Source organism: Python bivittatus, unplaced genomic scaffold (assembly GCF_059951505.1).
Source record: "Python bivittatus isolate LINGU-HERP-01145 unplaced genomic scaffold, Pbiv_v1 ctg000410_np1212, whole genome shotgun sequence".
Taxonomy (NCBI): domain Eukaryota; kingdom Metazoa; phylum Chordata; class Lepidosauria; order Squamata; family Pythonidae; genus Python; species Python bivittatus.
The window spans coordinates 176,039-198,721 of record NW_028277067.1 but is presented as its reverse complement, the minus strand read 5'-3'; the positions used below and the strand labels follow the sequence as shown (position 1 = coordinate 198,721).

Below are 22,683 nucleotides of genomic sequence, written 5' to 3'. Positions count from 1 at the left end.
CTGCACCCATGTAACACTGCTGCTCTGTGAAGTTTGCAAGACTGCCTTTCTCTCATTGTTTCTGCTCAACCCCCCAGTTTTAGCAGAGAGGGCATGCTCCATGTCCCCTCTATTAAACAATATCCAGTGGAACAGCATCCCTCCCAGAGATCTGGATGGCCCCAACCAAATTGGACTTTCCCCAAGGCATTTGGGCCAGGAGATTAGACTAGCCCTGTTGTTGATGTGCTTTTAATGATTGGAAGGTATCATTTACCCAGGGTGTCACAATTTATTGTTTTAATTGTTGGATTTTAAACAATGTACACTGCCCAGAGTCACTGTTGTGGGAAGGGCGGCCATACATACTGTACATACCAAATCCACTATCTTTTGCCAGAGGCTGATGTGTTCACTTAGCCATTATAGATTGTAGATCAAGATCTACATCTTAGGGACTTCTGTGAATCCAACCTGTGGCAACTTTCATCCTGAAGCCCTTTAACACACCTGAAAATTTTGCTTTTCCATTTAATTATAACTTTAGTGGGAATGTAATTAAAACAGTAGCTCTACTTAACATGTTATATATTTATTTTATCTGACATATTAATAAATCACTGCACTGTCCCTCAGATGCTTGAGGTGATATACAAAATGAAAGAGAACAACAAATCCAGACTAAAACAAATACATTGTAAAAATAAAATGAAAATGACAAAGCAATGTTTAGAACAAAGACACATCAACCAAACACTATAATCTTTATTGCCCATTTAAAGCACAAAAACTGGGAGTTATTCCCTTTGGAAAGAATTACACAGAAAGGGTGCTTATATCACTAGCAACTCCTGACTATGTGCAAAATCACACCACTGAAAATCAGTGATTTGTCTGTCAGTTTCGGTTATGAGGCCTCTTGGGTTGCAGAAATGTTGCTCAGTGGTGAATACAGGCCATAGATTTCTAACCTGGTTTATGTTCAAGTAAGCCCCATAGATTTACTAACTTCAGAGTTAATTAGTAGATTTTTCTTGGTTGATTCTGTCTTTATGGTTCCCCACAAAGACATTACTGAAAGGGGGTATCTGTATCATGACAAGCAAACATTTTCTGATGTTGAGGTCTATTTTAGTTACTGATTTCCTTTCATTTTTCATATCTTTATCATACATGATATTGTGAACACTGAAAGGAAAAACTAAAGAAAAGAATAATCAAATGTTCTCTTCAAAGAAAACAGTTATGATGAATGAATGAATGTGTAACAAAATGGCCCAGTTTATTACCCACCCACTGCAAATCTGTTACCTTTCTGCTAATCTCTGTATCTGGGTGATTTGGGGGCCAGGATATTTCAACTTGAGAACCCCTCAAAAGGAGTCACTAGAGGGGCTATCAGGGTGCAAGCTAGGAGGCAATGAAGAACTGTAGAAGCCTCAGTGCTGTTTATACCTTCAATCCAAAGCAGCGTTTCTCAACCTTAGCAACGTTAAGATATGTGGACTTCAACTCCCAGAATTCCCCAGCCAGCCATGCTGAGTGGGGAATTCTGGGAGCTGAAGTCTACATATCTTAATGTTGCTAAAGTTGAGAAACACTGATTTAAAGAAATGATGAATTTAGTTTTTGAGCTGATCTAAATATGTTCCTCTCCAACTACACATAATGGAAGGGAAGTTGCTTTTTGAAAAAGTCTATAGCTTCTAGAGTTTATGGTCTTGTCAGAATGCTCTGATCAAGCAATAGGATTATTTTGTTAGGTTTTTTTTAATCAATATTGCTACTAAAAGGTTGGACAGAAAAGAGTAAGAGGGTACAAGGAGGAAGCTACTAATGAAAGAGCCAGTAGCTCTGGAATGTCTCAATAGTACTATGCTACTACAATAGAAAAACATAATTGCATCTCATTTTAAAAAATGGCTTATGAGTGTCACACAAAGGCCAGAATGCACTCTGTGGCTATGTAGAAGTATTCTAGGTTGTCTTTTTTGCTAACTACTCACTATTTAATTAACGTCTGTCATGAATCTCCTTAATAATTCATTCTCTAAACTTAAACCCACTTTCAGTTCATCTTCTTGATCCATTTAGCAGATCTTTTCTGTATTTTCTCTATTCCATCTTACCGAAAGGAGAGAAGTGCAGCTTTATGTAATACCATCATCATATCTTGGACATCTGCACCTACTGCATTTTGAGCCCTAACAGTTTTCTGGGTCAAAGTGAGCACAGTAAGTGAAACTTGTAACTGAAAGGAGGGCAGTGAGGACAGATGCCATTTCATCTTCAACTAGGCCAGATTACTTACAAAAGGAAGTCCAAATTTCGGATACTCAGAGCTTGCCCAAAGAGGCAATCTTAATAAGGAGGAAGACAAGGAACATTATCCTAACACATTGCCTACATGGAAACACACAGCTTTACAGGGCATTACATATCTGGCATATGTAAGCATTGCATGAGAGTTTGGGTGAAAAGACAAAGATACCAAGCTGCAAAAAGAATGCCTCATATGCACTTACCATTTTGTTGCTAACAGAAAAAGCATTCATGTACAGTACGTTTGGCCTATTCATACCCACCCCATAATCTTTCACTGTCTTGGTTTCTCCATACAGAACCGTGAAAAGCAATTCTGCAAAGAATCTAGGGAGTTCTCACTAAGAATTCTCTGCAGCACAACTGTGTGTATAGTTCCCATAATTCATTCAGAATGAGATAGGCAGTAATGTCAACGTAGGTTACAACTGTGGCAGACATACATCAGCACTTGCCTTGGTGATGGAGGTTTGGTTTTGTTCTTTCTATACAACATCTTTTAGTACAAAGTGCCCTCAAACTTCAATCAATAGTCTCCAGTGCAATGGCTCATGCCAGATAGTGTTCTTAGACTGGGCAGGGTGAATTTCATGATACCCAAGAGTTGAGTGCTGCAATTATACTGTTAGGCCATGGAGGCCCTATCATATCATCTCATAAAGATCAGGACTCATGACTGCATCTCACCATCTTTGCTCTTCAGCACAACAAGAGCAACCAAGAAAGGAATAAGGCAGATGGGGGTTATGATGAGAGGCAGCAAAACATTTTCAGGAGGGTCCAAGAGAGGTCGATGCTGCAGGGTGCAGTTGAGGAAGTAGTTGCGGTGGCTGAAGATGATGTACTCCTCAGCCTTAGCATTGGGGTAGCCAAGCCTCAGGTTATCAGCTCCATCTTCCAGGCATTTTCTCAGGTGACTGTATGGGCTATGAAGATGACCAAAAGTCAGCGAAACAGAGGAAGAAGGTAGGTGCAGAATTATTACTGTAAGCAAGATACCCAGAAAAAGTTGGTCCATTTGTTCTTACTTTCCAAAGTTAGAGAATGAAAAAGAAATAGTTGCATGTATGTGAGTGAACATGTACAGACATTGCACCTCCATGCCTGTACATGTTCACCCACCTAATATAACAAACAAGAAAACACATCAACTAAATAAGTGGAAAATAAGGGAGGAATGGTATGAGAAGGAATGTATTTCCTCAACATGCATTGGGATGTTTGATATTATTATACCTTCTTTCTCATATTTTTCCCACCTAATGTGGTCAAAATATCTCATGATCAAAAAGGGTCTGGATCCCTGGTATACAGTATTTTGGGTGTGTTTTAAATTTATGTATTTATTTATTTAAACAATTTATATAGTCTCCCATCTCACAGAAGTGACTCTGGGAGACATACCAAGGTTAAAAACAACAATAATTTAACAATCATGATGCCCGAGGCCACAAATACAACACAACCCATTAAAAAACCCAACATCTGTAACAGCTGTAGTAACAGAACCTTGCAAGTCTGAATATGCTTCCCTATCCCTCCCTTTATCTATGTGTGAACTAGAGAGAGGCTTGTCTGAGACAATTTCTCAAGTTGCTTTCTTGGCCTAGGCTCAGGGCCCTTTCATCTGACCATTGCCTTGGTAGCAGCTTTTCCTCTTGTCGTTCAAAACTATTCCCTCTGCCCTCTACTGTATATCAACCAGCATTATCCAGTAGAGCTCACCTAATCATCCAGCCCAAATGCTTGGGGGAACAGCCAGGTCTTCAATGTCTTACAAAAGGCTAATAGGGTTGGGGCCATCCAGATCTCCAGAGGGGTGCTATTCCATAGGGCAGCTGCTGCCACAGAGAATGCATGATTCTAGGCTTCAACAAGATGACATTGTTTAATGGAAGGGACCTTGATCATGTTTCTAACGTGAGTCAGAACATTTTTTGTGAGTTTTTAAAAAAGATTCCTAAAATATTAAGGTTTAGATATCAAAATTCAGAATTTCAGTTTCCAATTTCCTTTTTTTGTCCCTCAAATTATGTCCACTTTTCTACTTTAAAAAAAAAAGGTTATTATTTTGTTTAACATGATGTCACTTGACCTACAGTTGCTACTTGCTCCATATCATAAAGCCCTGTTCCTTCTTAGGATTACAGTTTTCAAAATAATGAAGAACATGGGTTGATTCTTTTTGCCTTGAGGAATGAATCAGGAAGACCCTTGACTGCAATGGACAGCACAACCAAGGAAGAAAGTAGTTTTATATTGCAGCAAACTTCAGCCCCATAAGCCAGATAGTAGACTGCTCTATGGTAGGTACTACAACTTCCATTAAGTTTATTTTAGAAGCCAACATTTCATCTTTTCTCCAGCAAAAGATGAGAAGAACACTGAGCTTGTACTAAAAAAAAGCAGCCGGACTTGTATAGGCATGGCTTATTCTCAGAAAGATTCCTTCTTACCACTCATTCTAAGTGGCATGTAGAGGGCCACAGAACATCTGTGAGGTCAGGACAAAAAAGTGGGCAGGGCAGGACAAAATCTAAATGTAATTTGCATTAAACTGCACAGCTATCTCACTACCTAAATCTCACTAATTTCAGTTAGACTTAATTGTGATTAATTTAGTCTGAATGCCAATGAATTCTAGAAACAACTTGCTTACAAAATCAGTGTATAAACATATGAAATAAGTAAACGTAATACATTACAGGTAGTCCTCATTTGGTGGCCATAATTGGGACTGGCAACTTGGTCATTAAGCAAAGCAGTTGCCAAGTGAAACCACAACTCTGATTATGATCTTACTTCAACTTTCCTTTATTTTACAGACTGGTGGAGGTCATAAATGCGAGGATTGGTCATAAAGTTACTTTTTCATCACTGGCGTAACTACAAATGGCCACTAAACTAGGCAGTCACTAAACAAGGACTACCTGTACAGGATCATCTAAGAAAGTATGTTCATGTTCTTCTGATACAGATAATATGATACTTTATTACAGTCATGTCATATTACATGCTCCTTCTTTTAGATCTCCTCAGGTGGCAAGCCTACCCGTCCCCATGGTCAGTAAAGGGTGAAACTCTGCAATACCTGCGAATACTCTTCCACTCACACCAATGTATTTTGCTGATATTGGCCATCTGCTCAACAAACTCATTCCAGCAACATCTGGTATGGGAATGGTACTTATTATCTAGAATGGAAAAGAAATAAAACATACAGAGAAATTACCCTCAGATGTGCATGGCCCAGTACCAGAAAAAGACAAAAAAATCTACCTGGGTCATCTGATGCTGGAAGCCTCTGAGGAAAGGAGAAAGGTGTACAGTAGAAGTAGAAGTTCAGATCTATTCCCCATCAAGCCTAATAAACAATTACCAGCTTTCTCTTCTGGTTTGACACAGGCAGGAAGGATTATCTACCCCATCTCAGACTTCTCTTTATAAGCACTGATAGCCATTTATTATTTTATTTCATCAGACAGCACAACATTTCTACAAAATAGTTGCAAGCAAAATAACTGTGCGGTTTTTCTTTTTTGTTTTTTTACTTTTCAATATATAGTATCTTTTCATTTTTTACTCAAGCCTCCAAAGTGATCTTAGGCAATAAATATGTAAAAAAGTTCAGAATTTCCCCAAATCGCCACAATATGTTAGCAACCCTGCAAGGAGAGGAATGGAGTTGCAACTGGACTACAGCAAGGACAATTATTTCAGACTGAATATGGCCAGGTGAATGTAACAACTGTGGTTGGGAAGGAAAAGAAGGATGATAGAATCCCCCTGATACATTTTTAAAGAACTCTTGAGGAAATACTTCTATAGTTTGGGGGCTGGCATTCAAAGGATCATAGGAACAATATGTTGGGGGAAAACTGTGACATTGGGAGAAACCTAGTGTCAGATTTCCCACTCTATTTCCTTGCCAGTCTCCAAGTAATCTCTTCCAAGAACAGCACCCCTACCCTCAGCATTGCGCTGTTGTGACACAAGCTCTGTCTCCTTTGTACATGTGTGTTTGACATCAAGACCCATGTACACAAGGGTTGGGGCTGGCATTACCTCAGCATGATTCTGCTTTTGTCAACTGCCCCTCCTGCAGATGCCTCTGGGAATGGCCAAATTCAATATTTTCTCATTCCTTCACATTTTGAGAGTATCTGTTTATCTCATATTATAATAATGCCAAATATTTCAAGCATAAAATTATAACCTCAAAATTCAAAAGTATACTGGTCCATATCTTACGGAAGCACTATCAGCTTCAAGTTCTTGTGGATTCTTAGAAAGAAATTCACATGTTCAATGCTGAGAGGCAAATTGTCTCAAATAATTAAAACTACTTACAAAAAGAAACAATGATAGGTGAAGACATTTGCAAATGTTATAGTTCCCAGTATATTATGGAAATACTGCCTTACCATTAGGCAGAATGTGATGACTATCATAGGTGGTAGATGTTGAGGAGCATCTCTGGCAGGGCCAGAGCATCCCTCTGGAGCCATACTGCTCATTACCTCTCTTAGGGGCTAGAACTGCATAGGCCATACAGTCTGTCATAGGCCTTCTAAATGGATGTGCTTCCCTTCAGGTACGGTAGAAGATATTCCCAGCACTGAAGTAAGCTCCAATGCACTGTCCTATTAACTTCTGGACATGAAAGAAGGAGGAAGCAAATCTACACAACCTTCATGGTTAAACCATATTTGGGAACAGGGTTTCACTGAAAATTATCATTTCTGTTTCATCCTAAGGATGCCAAGATATGAGCAGAATTCCCATCACAGTAAGTGCCAGGTTCTCAGAAGGAGCCCTCATGAATTAAAGCCCTATCTAGTCCACCATCCTGTTTTTCAAAGTAGCTGTCAAGAACACATAGAAAGCCCCCAAGCAGGACATGACAGCCCCCTCTGATAGTCATTGGCAGGCTGCTTCTGATCTTGGAGGAAGTCGACAGCCTACCATGATAAACAACCTGTCATCATTAACAGCCATTTATAGCCTCATCCTTTTGAATCTTTCTGAAAGTTTCCTGGATTGGTGGCCATTACCACATTTTATAGTTGCAGATTTCTTAGTTTAGCCCTGGGCTATCTAGAATAATCCTTCAATTTGTCCTGAATCCTCCTCCATACTCTGTCATAGGATAAGCCTGAATTCTAGCACTATAAGAAAACCTCTACCCACATTCTCAGTATCAACTTAACACACTTCATCTGTTGCTTACCTTTATATTCCTGATGTGTACTGTTTCGACTTTCCAAAAAGTGGCCAGCGCTTTGAGGAGATACTGTTGTCCCAGAATAAGCATGAAGTGAAATAGCCACTACAGTTGAGAGAAAATGGAGAGAATGTAAAAATAACCTCAGGAAATACAGTGGTACCTCGGGTTACGAACGCCTCTGTTAACGAACTTTTCGGGTTACAACCAGCTCCGGCCGCAAAAATTTACCTTGGTTTGCGAACTCCGCCTCGGGGTACAAACAGGATACACGGCCATTTTCCCTCCCGTGACATGGTCCGCGGCCATTTTCCGCCCCTGACACGTGGTCCCCGGCCATTTTTCCTCCCCTGACACGTGGTCCGCGGCCATTTTCCGCCCCTGACACGTGGTCGTAGGGAGGGGGACTCTCCCTCCAAGCAATAGCTGCCTCCCTGTCCTCCACGCCAGAACGGATTAACGGTAATTACATTGAACCTTATGGGGAAATTTCCTTCGGGTTGCAACCAATTCGGGGTGCAACCAGAGTCACGGAACGAATTAAGTTCGTAACCTGAGGTTCCACTGTATTCTAGCTATGAGAAGTTCAGAGTTAAGGAGCAGTCCAGACTCTCTGGAACCATTATGGGAGCAGAAAATCCTATTTGAGTTCAAAACAGGATAAGTGCAAACTCACAAACAAGTTTGAAATCTTGGGTTGGGGATGGTAATCAGGGGCAGAATCCTCACCCCTAGAGAAAGGGTTAAGCATCCTCTCTCCCCTCCTCTCTATTTCAGATATCCTCTTCCTTAATTTGCATTGTGCTGTTGGATGTCATTATATGACTTTAGCCCCAAACCTGCAGTCAATGTCTTCATTACAAATAGCCTAACATACACAGAATTACTGTATATCCAATTTTCCAAGATCTCCAGTTCTCTTAATCAACCAGGATGATACCACAAAAAGAGTGAAAAGGGAAGTGGGTCAAAAGGCACCATTAATATTGATGTTTTGAAGCATGCATTGTTAGAATCATAAGGTAGAGTAGAGGAGGAGGTGCAGATTTAAATATATTATACAATACTAAGTAGATTTTCAAAAATTATGTGTTTTTTTCCCAAAAGGATAAAGTGTAATCTGCATTCCGTATGATATATACCTCCTTCTCCACTCTTTTTTAAGCCTCTGACCACATTGTCCTTAATATACATTTCAAATACTTCACCTCTGACCTTGGACATGTTCATTGGTCCTAATAAAGATGTACCTGACTGTGTTTGGGAATTTTGTCAGTGGACCAAAATAGTTTTCTTTGTTCTATATTAATTAACCCACTGATTTTGCCCACTGGAACTTTTACACTTCCTCTTGGGCTTGAGGAATGGCTATAATGAGTAGCAGGATGTTGGGTGGCACATTAATCTACAAAATTGTATTTATTTGCTCTTTCTCAGTGAGGGCATTCTACTCACAGCAGGGCATAGCAATTGTCAGCTTTGGAAGCTATGAAGAAATTTTCTCATTTGTTTGGGAGCAAAGCCATTCTCCTTGAAGGGTATCATTTGGATGACTTGCTTGTGCCATTCTGAACGTATTTGTTCTATAAGCAAAATGCACCTGATCTCTACTTTTGACAAACCATAGTTTGGATCCCATGGGTTGATCTCCAGGAAGGACTGGGAGAAACAGTAAATGGACCTGGCCAGCAATGAAGGTTCTTCGCCCCTTTACCCTATGATGGTAAGAAAGGGCATTGCCCTTGCAATGCCGAACTACTTCTCAGCAGGAAACTAAAAAGAAATGCCTCCCTACATTTAAAGAGTGGGAGGCTACACTAAAGCAAGCTACCACTTCCCTTCATTTCTCTTCTGAAATCATTGCAAGCCTGAACTAGAAAAGAAAAGAGCCACAAGTATTTCATAAGACATTCGGCTCATCCCCACTTCAGCCAGGATCAGAATGCAAGTCGCTTGGCAAATTCTGCCAAAGGCTTAACACAGCTTGGATAGAGAGCAGCTTGGTCTATCAAGGGGAATCATTCTTCCTGTGGAGGGATAGAAGAGTATAAGCAAAACTGGAGGGAGGGACAAGAGGGCATCTCAATCCTTAGGATGTCACATCCCCAAAATACCCTCGTTGCTATTTTGAGGCAGAAAAAAAAATACAGGTAATGTGGGATCAGGGAAAATAACGGAGGAATAAGTAAACAGATTGGGTGGGGCACATGCAGAGAGCAGAAGGCAGGGCCAGACCTAGGATAAGGGTCCCATTCAGGTAAGAAGCAGGGTCATAGAACGACCTGAGCATCAGATTCAGAAGTCCAACTGTCCTGTCTGCATTCCCTAAAATGTCACCCCTCAACCTGTCCAAGACAGGCTGCCCGGATGAGGACCCTCACTCTCCTTGCCAGCCCAGAGAACCAAAGCCACTACAAGCTGTCCAGTGAGACGCTGCCCCAAGCATCCTGTGCCGCACCTAACCACCCTGGAGAACCACTTACCTGTAGAAACCAGCAAAAGTAGCCTCAAGAGGAGAGCGTGGCCATCCATCTTGTACAGCCTGCCACTCTGAAGCATAGGCAGTCTGCTTCCCTCCTGTGACCAGCTTGAGATTTGAATCAGAATAACAGGAAGCACCTCCTTTCCTCTTTCGGGGCTAGTAGTGAGAGTGCAGGAGACATGTGAAAAATGAGATTCAGGAGCAAGCCCTGCTCCCGGGGGCTTTGCTTCAATGAGGCTCACATCTCCTTCCTGGCTCCCACACCCATTCAGAGTCACCAGAACCTCTGTAACCTCGGGACGGCCATCTCAGGTCATCCTGCCTGCCAGCAACAGAGTGCCGTTCACCGCACCGCAGCTTTACAAGGCCCAGGGTGCCTCAACTTGGCAATTTCTTATTCACTCAGTTGGCTCGGTTGTGAAATCCAAGAGAAAGCTCCAAATGGGCAGTCGGGGCAGAGGGAAGAGCAGGGAACGCCAAGCTGTTGGAAGCAGACCCTGCCCCTCTCCCTGTGCGAAACCAGACAGAGGACAGACAGCCCTAAGGCAGCATTAACATCTGCACCGCTCAACTGACTGATGCGTTAGCAAGAATTAAAAGATGCCACAAAGAAAAGCTGCAAAAATGTGCTTCAAACTTAAACATTAACAGCAAGAAAAAGGACTAGGTCCTGGGCAGGACGGGGGAGTGAGGGAGGAGAAGGACACTCTACACATCTAACATAGCCACACAGCTTGTGGAGGGAGAGAGAAAGATGCTATATGGCAGCTGTTTGGGTATTCTTGGATAAGCGCATAACGGTGCAATGAAATGCTCACTAGTATAATGACTTACTGAGCAATTTCAGAACAGCAAAATATTTTGCTATCTTGATCAGCTTTGCCAGCATCCTTAGTTTGTGGGCCGAATATTTGCAAAACAGGCCTTGCCATTGGCATGTAGATGTCAGAAACTTAGGTCAGGATCATGAAGTCAAGTCCAGAGCCCCACAGGCAGAGAATATAGATGAGGGGGGGAGGGCTGGCAAAGAGGCCCAACCAGAATATCATCTCCAGCATAAACCTGCCAGGGCTTTCAGGCTGGCACAGCTCATCATTCTCCTTCCACTTATTTTTTAAAAACTTTTTTAGAGTTAAGGGCTATTTAACTGTTTTTTTCCTTTTCTACAAACAAAATGGTCCTTATTTCCAAGTAATAAAGTTTACCATGAGGATAGCATCAGTCAATTACATTTTACTCCTGTAATGCTTATGCCATTTCCCATGGTTTAAAAGGCAGAATTGCCCATAGTGAAACTAACAAACATTGGTGGTGGTGGCGGTGGTGGTGGTGGTGAGCAAAAACAGATATAAATAATGGAAATCTTAGTTCTGTGTTTCATAACTGAAGTAACATATCTTGGCCTATACCATCCCAGTAGTATTTTTCCTTGGGGCAACTTTAACATATGAACTAGCCTGTTCCTGGGTCACTCTATCGGTTTCTACAGCCTGGCAAAATCTGAGCCAACTAGGAACTTCTCTAGGATTTCCACAATAGAAGATTTTCCTTATACCTTTTGGCAGAGCTCCTTTAAATAGATATTTGGAATTCAACATAGGAGTTTCTATATACAAGCCATGTCTTCAGTTGCTCACTAATGTAAAAGCACATGGATTTTTAAAATCATACTTCCAGAGATAGCCAAGCAGACCTTGACTCAAGAACACTTCATTTGATATGCAGGTTCAAAGCTTTATTCACTTGCACTATAAAACATTACATACAGAAATAATGGCTATTAATTTCTAATTGAATTAACATTGGATATATAGGAAGCACTTATTTCATCATGGTTCTTTCCAAATAGGCTGGGCTTCAACTACCATAATTTCCAAACCTTTATTCCATATTGGGAGAATGAACAATCTTCATAAGTTGATAATTTGGTCAAGAATCAATGACAGTTTTTCAGCTCTCCTCTGACTATTTCAATGGATTTTTCACACCAAATCTTGAATTAATATACCTTTAGCCCAGCTGTGATTAGTCCACTCCAGCAAAACACATGACCTTCCCATTTTGATACAACAAGGCTGCACGTCAAGATAACATTCCAATAGTTTGAACAACATCTCCACCCCTCAGGGCATTCCTCTACCCTTAAGTGGATATCAGGATTAACCCAAATCATGTTATATCTGTTTCAAGAGCTAGGCCAGTGACCTGATAAAATAGGTAAACTCCTTTGCAGGTCTGGCTCAACCATGAAATCTGTAACCCAGACATATCCCCTGCTTAGAGGGCCATTTGCCACCTTCATGAGCCTTTCCTTAGATGGTTCTTACTGTTGACCCTGACAACAAGCCACCAATCATCAAGCTCTGTTACTACTTGATGCTGCGTATCTGCAGGAGAAAAACCACTGCCAGGTTCTCCAAAGTGTGTATCAGACCTAGACTCTGATACCAGTGGGCAGAGTATTCTCATTGCCACTTTTAATGCCATGCTGTCCCACAAAAAATTGAGGGGGAGAGACATGATGATCTCCCATCACAGCAGACTCAGCAAACTTTCCACTCTCCTTCTCCAGAATTATACTGCAATAAACAAGATTGATTTTGAAATTAGCATTTTCTCCTTCCTTTGTTTCTATAAATATTCAATCACACTTAAAGCCACAAGTTACTCATGTTAGTATGGCATCCATGGAAAATAAGCCCAGGAAGGCCCTGTTTCAGGGAGTTCTGCTCACTCTAGAGAAGGCCTTAAATTAAAGGGGCATTTTCAGATATCGCATATTTGTAAGAATGATTAATAACACTCCATGGAAAACCAGTTCTGGGGTGGGGGGAGAGAGAGAGAGAGACTTCTTCTCAGCTGACAACAACACATGGTGCAAGAGCAATTCCACAGGGGCACCAGAGACTGAGGAAGAAGGTAAGATTCCTTTGGTCAGATGAGTTCAAGCAGATGCTGGAGAACCAGTGGTATGATTACTTGAACTGTGGTTCCTGTAATGAACAGGGGGTCAGACTATATGGTCTATATGGTTGCTTCCAATTCTGTGTTTCTACGTAGACCACACACAGATTGTCTAAAAGGATCCAAGATTGGATATCACCCCTGAGCATTACTTACTTTCACCTTTGGCTTCCTCACTCATCAAAAGCAATGAGGAGACTTATTATTATTCTAATAAGAAAGATACTTTTCTAAACCAGTTTTCATGTTACAGATGCTAGTTATGAATAGCAGCTTCTTCAGGATTTAAAATAATGCCTTCTTGGCTATAGCTAGGTGCATTCCCATGTAGCAGGAGCCATAGAGATCCCCTCTATTGCATGTCCCAAAGATCCAAGGAAATCTAATTCTGAGTACCTGCAGGACAGGAAACCATACAGGATTGAACGCTTTCCCCAAAAAGAGTTTCCAGGCAAGAGCAAGTTAAAATCTTTTACTGGTAAATGTTTTCAGTCATTTTGTTCCAGAGTGCATAGCTCAGAGCATTTGTTTCAAATGTTGCTCCTTGCTTCAGTGGGACTTAGCCTCTAATTTAGTTTAACCAGCTCCTTACCATCAAGAGTATCATACTTCACAGTCTTAAACTAGAGCACTTTACTGTGAAGCCTTAATTGCAGTTGCCTCTAAACCATCCCAATAGGATCATTTAACTGAATGGAAGCCACAGACTCCCGAGCAGACCTACTGCAGATACAGAGTTCCAGTGCTCAGCTCACAGAGTTAGATTAAGTTCTTTAGACTCTAGCATACTTGCTCTTAGCTCCATCCCAGCTTAGTGCTGTTTTCCCAGCTTGGGCCTCTCTAAATGTGAAAGGAGTAACGTAGGATGAGGCTGTGTCACATCATGCAGGTTTTGGACCAAATCCAAGAGAGAACCAAGCAAAATAGAATGCTGCCTCTTGAAACCAGGCACAGCAGCTCTATCCAAGGGTGTTTTCTGTCAGCTCCCTGCCCTTTCCCTTCCATGTGTGACCCCAAGCCACCCAGCAAGATATCAGCCCATCTTCATCTCCCAAAGTTCTGTGCTTTCACTGAGCAAGAAGGAGATTGATTTTCTTGGACTGCGCAAGCAAGCTTCTCCCCCTCCCTCCCATTCTCCAGGCCACACATCTGGAACAGATCATCTACTGGCAGAGGCCTGGCTTGTCCGCACCAGTGCCATTTGCTGAGGTCATGATGGCTGGATCCAAGGTCTTAGTAGAGCAGCCTGCTGTGTTCAGTTGCCATAAACACACCCACTGAAGTCAGAACATCTTAGAATTTGTAAGGACTGATTAGCCCTGACCAGCCATTTCTGGCAGCTGCCGTTGGATCTGCAGAAACTAACCTCTGCCTTGCAGCATGTGCCTTACTTTAAAAAAAAAAACCTATTTGGAGATATGAAAAAAAGCTGAGAACAGACTTCGTACAAATGTTCTGGACATTTGGCAATTAGAAACTAATTAAACTAATTAATTGTTTGAAATTAATTAATTGAATCACTGAGCCCAAAATGTACTTTGCAGGTAACCCACATCTCTCCCATGTGATCAGAAATAAGGGCTGGGCAGCTATGTCACAAAGCAAAATAAGATTATGGAAACTCACTATGATAAACCAAGTTCTACTTACTCAGTCTCATTGAAGAAGTAAACACTATTATAATCAAGCATCATTCACTCATCTTGACAGCTCAGGTTGCTGTCATAAATAGGGGCTTTGTCTTGCTCCTTGTCCTAGTTTCTTGCTTCTGAAATAAAAATCAAGAAATAGCTTGCTCACTCTTTTATATTTTTTATTATTTATTTATTAAAATTTTATGGCCACCTATCTTATATACAATAATCCTAGGCAGCTCACAACAAAATCAATAAAGCCAACAAATAAATAATCATGACACCCATACACCAAGCAGTACACTCCCCACCATGGCACTATAACGTCCATCAGTTCCTCAACCACTGGTTCCTCTCCATCCTAGCCCAATGCCTGGGGGAAGAGCTATATCTTCATGGCCTTCCAGAAGGCTAAAAGGGTAGAGGCCTTCTGGATCTCAGGTGGGTGGCTGTTCCAAAGGGCCAGGGCAGCCAAGGAGAATGGGTCTGAGGTCCCAGCAGATGACAATGTTTAAGCAAAGGGGTTTGGAGTGCTCCCACTCTGTCCAACCTGTGGGGACAGGCAGTTCTGCAAATAATCAGGCCTTGTGCATTCAGGGCTTTAAAGTACAGTGGTACCTCGGGTCACAAACGCTTCTGTTCACGACCAATTCGGGTCACAAACAGCTCCATTCACAAAATTTTGCTTCCATTCGTGAACGCCGGATCGGGTGACGAACGGGATCCGCGGCCATTTTCCCTCCCGTGACATGTGGTCGTGGCTTCCTATAGGGAGGGGGACTCTCCCTCCAAGCAATAACCGCCTCCCCACCCGCCTTCCTGTCCTCCACGCCAGAAGTCGCGTCGAGCAAGGTTAGCACTCTCTCTCTTCGTACTGTACTTTGTGTCATATTTTTGTGGTTTAAAAAAATATATATATATGGTTCAGAACGGATTAACCGTAATTACATTGAACCTTATGGGAAAATTTGATTCAGGTCGCAACCAAAATCAGTTGGTGACCAAATTCGTAGGGGTCAGAACGGATTAACTGTATTTATATTGAATCTTATGGGAAAATTTGATTCGGGTCGCGACCAATTCGGGTCACGACCAGAGTCGCGGAACGAATTAAGTTCATGAACTGAGGTACCACTGTAATAACCAACCCCTTGAATTGCACCTGGAAATAAACTGGGAACCAGTGCAGCTCACATAACAGTGATGCAACACAGGCAAACCACGCGAGCCCAGAACTGCATGTTCCGCCACATTCTGGACCAGTTATACCATTTGGGTGGTCTTCAAGGGCAGCCCCAGGTATAGCACATTGCAGTAATCCAGTTGGGAAGTAACTAAGGCATGAAGGACTGAGAGCAAGTCTCCCAATCTAGAAATGGGCACTGTTGGTATACAACATAAATTGGTGCAAATGTCCCCCTGACCATGGCTGCCACCTGCTCCTCGAGCAGGAGCCACGAGTCCAGGAGGACCCCCAAACTGCACATCAACTCTGTCTGGGAAAATACGAACCGGTCAAGAGTCAAGGATGGCAACTCAATGAGGGGCCAAAACCCCAAAGCCACTCTGTCTTGCTAGGGTTGAATCTCAGCCAGTTCCTCAGCCTGTTGCATCCAGGCCCTCACAGCCTTCAGGCACTGGGTAAGCACCTGAGTGGAATCACCTGCTCAGCATGTGGGGGAGTTGTATAGCTGAGTATCATCCTCATACTGATGATACTGCACCACTTGCTGCCTAATGACCACACCCGGCAGCTTCATATAGATGTTAAATAGAAGAGACGAGTGACCCAAGATCTGAGGCACCCCACATAAGAGGGGCTTAGGGCTAGACCTCTCCTTCCTTACCAACACCAACTGGAACTGGCCATAGAGAAAGGAAGAAAACTACTGCAAAACAGTGCCCCCCATTCCCAACCCCTGGAGCCAGTCCAGAAGGATACCGTGGTTGATGGCATTGAAAGCCACCAAGAGATCCAGGAAGATTACGATGGACACACCACCTCCATCCTGAGCCTTCCAGAGGTTATCCACAAGTGCGACCAATGCTGTCTCAGTACTATAACCCAGATTGAATCCTGACTGAAAAGGGTCTAGATAATTTGCTTCATCCCGGGCCCTCTGAATCTGGGCATCTACTACTACCATCTACCATCAACAACCTTCTCTCAAAAGGTACAGTAACATTGGAGACTGGATGAAAGTTATCCAAAACCATCAGGTCCAAGGATGGGCTCATGAGAAGGGGATGTACCACCACCTCCTTTAAGGCATGTGGTGCCCCTCACTCCCACAAAAAGGCTTCAACCACCTCTTGGACCCAACCACATGCCAGCTCCTGGGAGGCCTTAACCAACACAGGGACCTTGTCCACTTCCTCAGGACCAACTGTCTCAAATTCTTTCCAGATAACCAAGCTCAGACATGCCTCAGTCACTTTGACAGGATCTGCTCAGCCAGAGTCGAATTCAGATCAAAGCCAAGAAACTTTGTCCAACAGATGCCTAAAATAGTCTTCACAGCAGTCCTGCAAGGGTTCACCCAACCTCTCCTTACCCAGAAGGGACCTGGTCATCTGAAACAGGGCTGCTGACCAGCTATCTGCAGATGCAATAAGAGCAGAGAAGTAAGCACACTTCACTACTCTTATTGTCACAAGATAGGTCCTTAAAAAGGTTCTTACCTGTGCTTTGCCAGCTTTGTCCTTAGTCTTCTCTACACATCTCTTGCATTGTTTCAGCTTCCAGAGCTCCTCTGTAAACCAGGGGGTTCTAGGGATCCACAGTTGCAGAGAGTCCGCATAGGTACAATCCGATCCAAGCCTACGCTACATGCTCATTCCAAGCATCGAGTAAGACCTGAGCCAAATTGTGTACTAGAGCTTCAGGAATAACCCAAATCTCTCTCTGAAACCCTACTGGGTAAATCAGTCATCTGAGGTAGGTCAATCAAATAGGCCCAGCCTCCCTCCTGTGGGGGGCAGCTACGGAGAACTCTAGGGCCAAGAGGGAGTGATCTATCCATGATAAGGGACTGATGTTAATATCCCCCAAACCCAGATCATGTTGCCAATGCCCTGAGACAAAACCCAGATCTAATGGGTGACCCACACTGTGAGTTAGGCCCCTAATAAGTTGGATCAGGTCCATGGCTGCCATGATGGCCATGAACTCCTGAGCCACCTCAGACTCCAGATCCAAAGAAGGCAGGTTGAAGTCCCCCAGAACCATCAATCTGGGGAACTCTATCACCAGCTCTACCACAGAGTCAAGGAACCCAGGCAGGGCTACTGCCATACCACAGGGAGGGAGGCGAGCAGCAAGCCAACTCGGCCACTGTAAGTCTAGCTCAGTGAGTAACAGGTTATTTACTTATCTCTTCTCTGAGACACAGCAAATTTCTAGGACCCTTTGTGATACTGAGATAAATGGGCTTGTTTGATTGTTTGCAGTAGTTTAAGTTATAATAAAATGCCCAGAGAACTCCAGTTACAATGGTGGTGGTGGTGGTGGTGGTGGTGGTGGTGATGATGATGATGATGATGATGATGATTTTTAAAAAATGATTAGAAATTAATAAAAGTGTCCTTCAATTTCACCATTGAGACATCTTTCTCATTTGATAATGAGACATGAATCCAGCTCTTCATTTAGCCTCACTGGGCTAAACAGTTAAAACAAGGAAGGGATTTTCTCCCCCCCCCCCTTAGTTTGCATAATAAACAGATGTAAGTATCAGAGGGGCTTTTCTTTCCCTGACCTTCTTTACCCTAGGATAGCAAAATAAAACCCCAAATAAATAAAGGTTTTTCTCTCCTCCCTCTTACCCTATGCAGCATGCAAACAGCTAGATAACAAAATCCAAAGCAAATAAACAAACCACACAAGCTTTTCTAACAAAAAATAATAAAAAGTATTATTGAGTTATACTGCTATTACAACTACAGAACAAGGAAGGAAACAATATCTTTGGTGCAAGTCTAGAGCAAAAATGGAAAATAAAACTTGGATAAACTGTCCAATCCCACACAAATGCACCTTTGTACTTGAGCATGTTTCCGCTACATCATAAGTCCTTTTTAATCTTTTTTAGTTTTTTAAGACCATGTTCAAAGTTTGTTGAAGGAAACCTGTTCCCCAGACCTCATGTCCCTGCTCCTCCTGAATCTGGAAAATCAATCCTCAGACATTTCTGGGATCCTAGAATCACTTAAAATAATGGGTTTCCAGTTTGAGAAAGCTAAAAGAGTCTTCCCCAAAGTCAGTGGCACTTTCTGTGTGTGAAACTCTGAATCCCATCATCCATGGCCAATGTGAGAACAGCCTCAACAGGATTTCACCTCTGCATAGGGAATTCCAGATGAAATCCTGATAGTGATGAAGGCAATGTGATCCCCGTCTGTCCCAATGTACCCTAACTGCCTACCAAGGTCTCTATCCTAGCTGACTTTTATATACAGATAGTCCTTGCTTAGTGACCACAATTGGGACCAGCAACTCTGTCACTAAGCACTGCAGTCTTTAAGCGAAACATCACGTGACTGGGACTTACGGTTTTACTTCTACCTTCTCTATTTAACTCTGCTTGTTGCAAACTAATTGCGAAGCACACAGATGGCCATCACATGACTGTGGGATGCTGCAATGGTCCTAAATGCAAGGATTGGTCCCAACCCTTTTTTTTTTACACTGTCATAACTTTGAACGGTCGCTAAATGAGGCAGTCAATAACCAAAGACTACCTGTAAAATAAAATAAAGAGGAAGCCAAGATGCTACAAAACACAGCCCTCCAGCATCATACTTATATGTAGTAAATCCTTCAGGCCTCACAAAGATCCACTAGCAGGATGAAGAACATTCTATTAAACCAGTGTTTTATGCCCATCATGCAGCCAGTTTGCAAATGTACCCACTACATATCCTCAATTTGTTCAAACACATCCATAGTCCAGAAGAGTTGTCTGCTCCAAATTGCCTGCATTGTACAGACCTATGTGAAGTTGCTGAAATCAGAATCTGATGTGATAGAAACTACTAATCTGAGATAAGAATGCAAGCCAAATTATGAAGAGGAAAATTTCTTATGATGCTTAGTGGGATCAAATGTATTTATTGTACTCAGTAAATGTGCAAGAATGTTTAATTCATATGTTAAATGCAAATTAATATATGCAAATTAAACTATAATTAAATTATCCAAATAGGTGTTTAGCATCAGCAAGTAACTCATGTGTTGTCATTGATAAGCTCGCTGGACTGCAGTTAGCACATCAGTGGTACATTCATTTATTGTCCTTACATATAAATATTTAGCTTCCAATCTGTTGAAACAATTATATTTTTGTATTTTTTTAGTTTAATGTTTTCCTTCTGTGGATGTTTTACATGTGTATACTATTGGCAGGCATGTAGTAAGCATATGCCTCATATTATGTGCAGAGTCTAAAATCTCTTTAGTCAGTGAGTATCTGGAATGCCTGGGTTCCAAGTCTAATGTACTGGTTGTCCAAGATTAATCAAAAAGTCCTTTTCATTGCCTTTGCAATGTTTCTTATTGCTTCTACTTATTTTAATACACCTTTCATCAAGTTTCATAGCTAAGGATCACTGTCAATTCTCCATTCTCAAGGGGATGAGTTTACATGGCAACCTGAGTCATGATTAGGCCAAAGTTAAGGTTAAGAAGGATAGTCTTGATCACAGTTGGCATCCATGGTTTATAGAAAATTTATTTATATTAACCATTGCTCTCTCTGTCATCCAAATTCAGATGGGAGGAGTTAATAGGGTTTATCCTTCCCCTATTTCCTGCCCTTGAAGAAAGAGTGTTGCTTTATCTGCAGAGTCTCCATATATGACAAATATTGCCTTGCAGTTATAATTTTGGGTTTTTAAAAAAATTAATGGAAAACTTATGGGGAAATTTGAATATATAAAAGCATCAGATAAATCTTGAAGATTGTTTGTCTCAAACATCTATTATTCCGTCTAATTACTCCAGATACTAATGCTATTTCAGAAATTCCAGAGAAATATTTTAAAATGAGATTTGAGTTTGAACAGGAATTAGATCTGTGGAGGATAAGCCTACCAATAGATATTAAACTATGGCTATGCGCCATTTCCAGTATCAGGGGCATGCTACCTTGGGAACACAAATGGGTTGGAAGTTTTGCAGTTATGACCAGCTTGTGGGCTTCTCATAGGCATCCGACTGGCCATTGAGGCAATGGGAGTTTGGTCTGATCCCGGATGAGATCTTGTGTAGCATTTAAAAACTAGCTAAATGTGAGAGAAGTAACTGCCAGTAAACAGCAGCGATTTCAACATCATACCTAGATCCTTTACCAGAGTGTCTTCTGATGAAAAACTCAAAATGCATTGGACATGAAAACACTAGAAAAAATGTGTGTGGGAGGGGAGACCTCTCTAAATACTAAAGAAAAATGGAGGTTATTGCTGCAATGAGACCTTCAGTCATTTCAAAGGTTGATTGTCCAGAAAAAAAAATGTGGAAATGAAATGCAGCCTGCTGCTTTGTCCTGATGAGAAACACTTGCTTACAAGTAAGGGCAAGCAAGGGCTACTGGCAATGTAAAAAGAAACACTCCAAACATTTATTCCTCTTCACAAGCTTAATGCCCTCCATACGTGTTGGAAAAACTCACAGCAGCCCCAGCCAGCACGGGTCAGCACATTTGAGAGCACCAGGCTGAGAAAGACCATCCTTAAACATTTGATTCACTCAGGGTGTTTGTGTTTTCTTTTTATTGCAAAGCATGTTCTGTTGCCACCATAAAGTAAGAAAGACAGCGGGAAACCATGCAGGCCTTGTATTAGCAAACATAAACATTGTGACTATTTCTTTTATTGTTACAAACATTAAACCAGAAAGTAGCAGTAACATGGGCTTTACTCCTAGCACACTATTTTGTGTTTCAAGCCCTTCTTTCTATGGGGGAACGTCAGCATTCTGCTTTTCCTCCTACTTGGCTGCTTACCGGCATCACTCATTTGCCTTGGGGAAGATTTTTGGGTTTATTTGGAGCAGATATTCTAGGCCCAGCCTGCCTGATGTATGTTGTGATGCTTCCTCATATATTCAATTGTTATATTTTTAAACAAAACTAATAAGTTAAAAAGGTGAAGTCTCCTTTGCATTGAGCGTAACTCCTGATGACTCTGTCCAGCTTTCTCGGCAAGTGTTCAGAAGTACTTTGCCTTCTCCATGGATTTTTTTGGCACTTCCCAGGCTAGCCTCCGGCTGGGCTAGACTGGGAAATGCTTGCTAGGCTCCCAGCCCAGCCCATCTTCTAAATCCAGACAAGGTCTGATGTTGATCTAGCTCTGAAAGAGAATGCCCGTGCAATTTCTTTGGGTTTGTAGAGCATTAAAATGGGAAAATAGAAATAGGCAGTGACTTTGGCAAGTAAATAGTTACTGAAAAGAGATAACTTTTTAAAGGAAATGTCTGCACTGTTGTATTCTAGTCATATCTTAAGATTTTTTTTCCCCTTGAAATTAAAATAGTTTGTGTATCCACAAGGGGTATTCCACTGCCAAAGTGAAGGCAGGACAAAGGTCTTTGTAACAGTAGGAAAGGGCTATCTTCCCCCATCTTCTAATCCTCCTTGCAAGGTAGGCCAGTTGGTCACAGCCAGAAATAGCCAGAAACGTCAGGAAGAAGAAAAGGAATCTGGGTATGTTTTGATACTGCTCAAGTGGGGGGAGTATGATTGACAGTTGCATTTCTTTTAACCAATACACAACAGCATGGCTCTGTTCATACGATATATGACCCAGCTATCCTCTCTCCCAGACAATTGACGTTGGCTGCACGTGATCTCAAATTACTCTGTCAATCATCTGGAAATTGTATTTTCATTCCTCCAGACATGACAAAGGACGCTAGAGAAGATAACCTCCCTCTTTGTTTACCAACTCCCCCACACCTGGAGGAGAAAACAGTGATTTTTTTTTTTTTAATGGTGGTACAATCAAGAAGTCGTACACCACCCACCCCTTTCTGCCCTTTTTCAGCCTCCACCCACCCTCATCTTGTCATATAGGGATGAAAA

At 41.9% G+C, this 22,683-nt stretch overlaps 1 protein-coding gene across 1 annotated transcript; it reads right to left on the bottom strand.

Annotated features, from left to right (window-relative positions):
• Positions 1-555: 555 nt before the first annotated feature.
• On the bottom strand, positions 556-10,168 carry RAMP2 (receptor activity modifying protein 2). The gene is made up of 4 exons (XM_007440437.4): positions 10,009-10,168; positions 7,532-7,630; positions 5,393-5,495; positions 556-3,227 (listed from the first exon to the last, which is right to left on the bottom strand). Exons 1-4 carry the CDS (start codon positions 10,082-10,084, stop codon positions 2,972-2,974), a joined length of 534 nt encoding a protein of 177 aa, XP_007440499.1. The 5' UTR covers positions 10,085-10,168; the 3' UTR covers positions 556-2,971.
• Between the last annotated feature and the right edge of the window lie 12,515 nt (positions 10,169-22,683).

Coding starts and splice junctions, on each gene's coding strand:
- RAMP2 (XM_007440437.4), bottom strand. CDS start 10,084: ATGCTTCAGAGTGGCAGGCTGTACAAGATGGATGGCCACGCTCTCCTC. Junction 7,631..10,008: donor ACTTTTGCTGGTTTCTACAG/GTAAGTGGTTCT, acceptor TCTCAACTGTAG/TGGCTATTTCACTTCATGCT. Junction 5,496..7,531: donor TACACATCAGGAATATAAAG/GTAAGCAACAGA, acceptor TTTCCATTCTAG/ATAATAAGTACCATTCCCAT.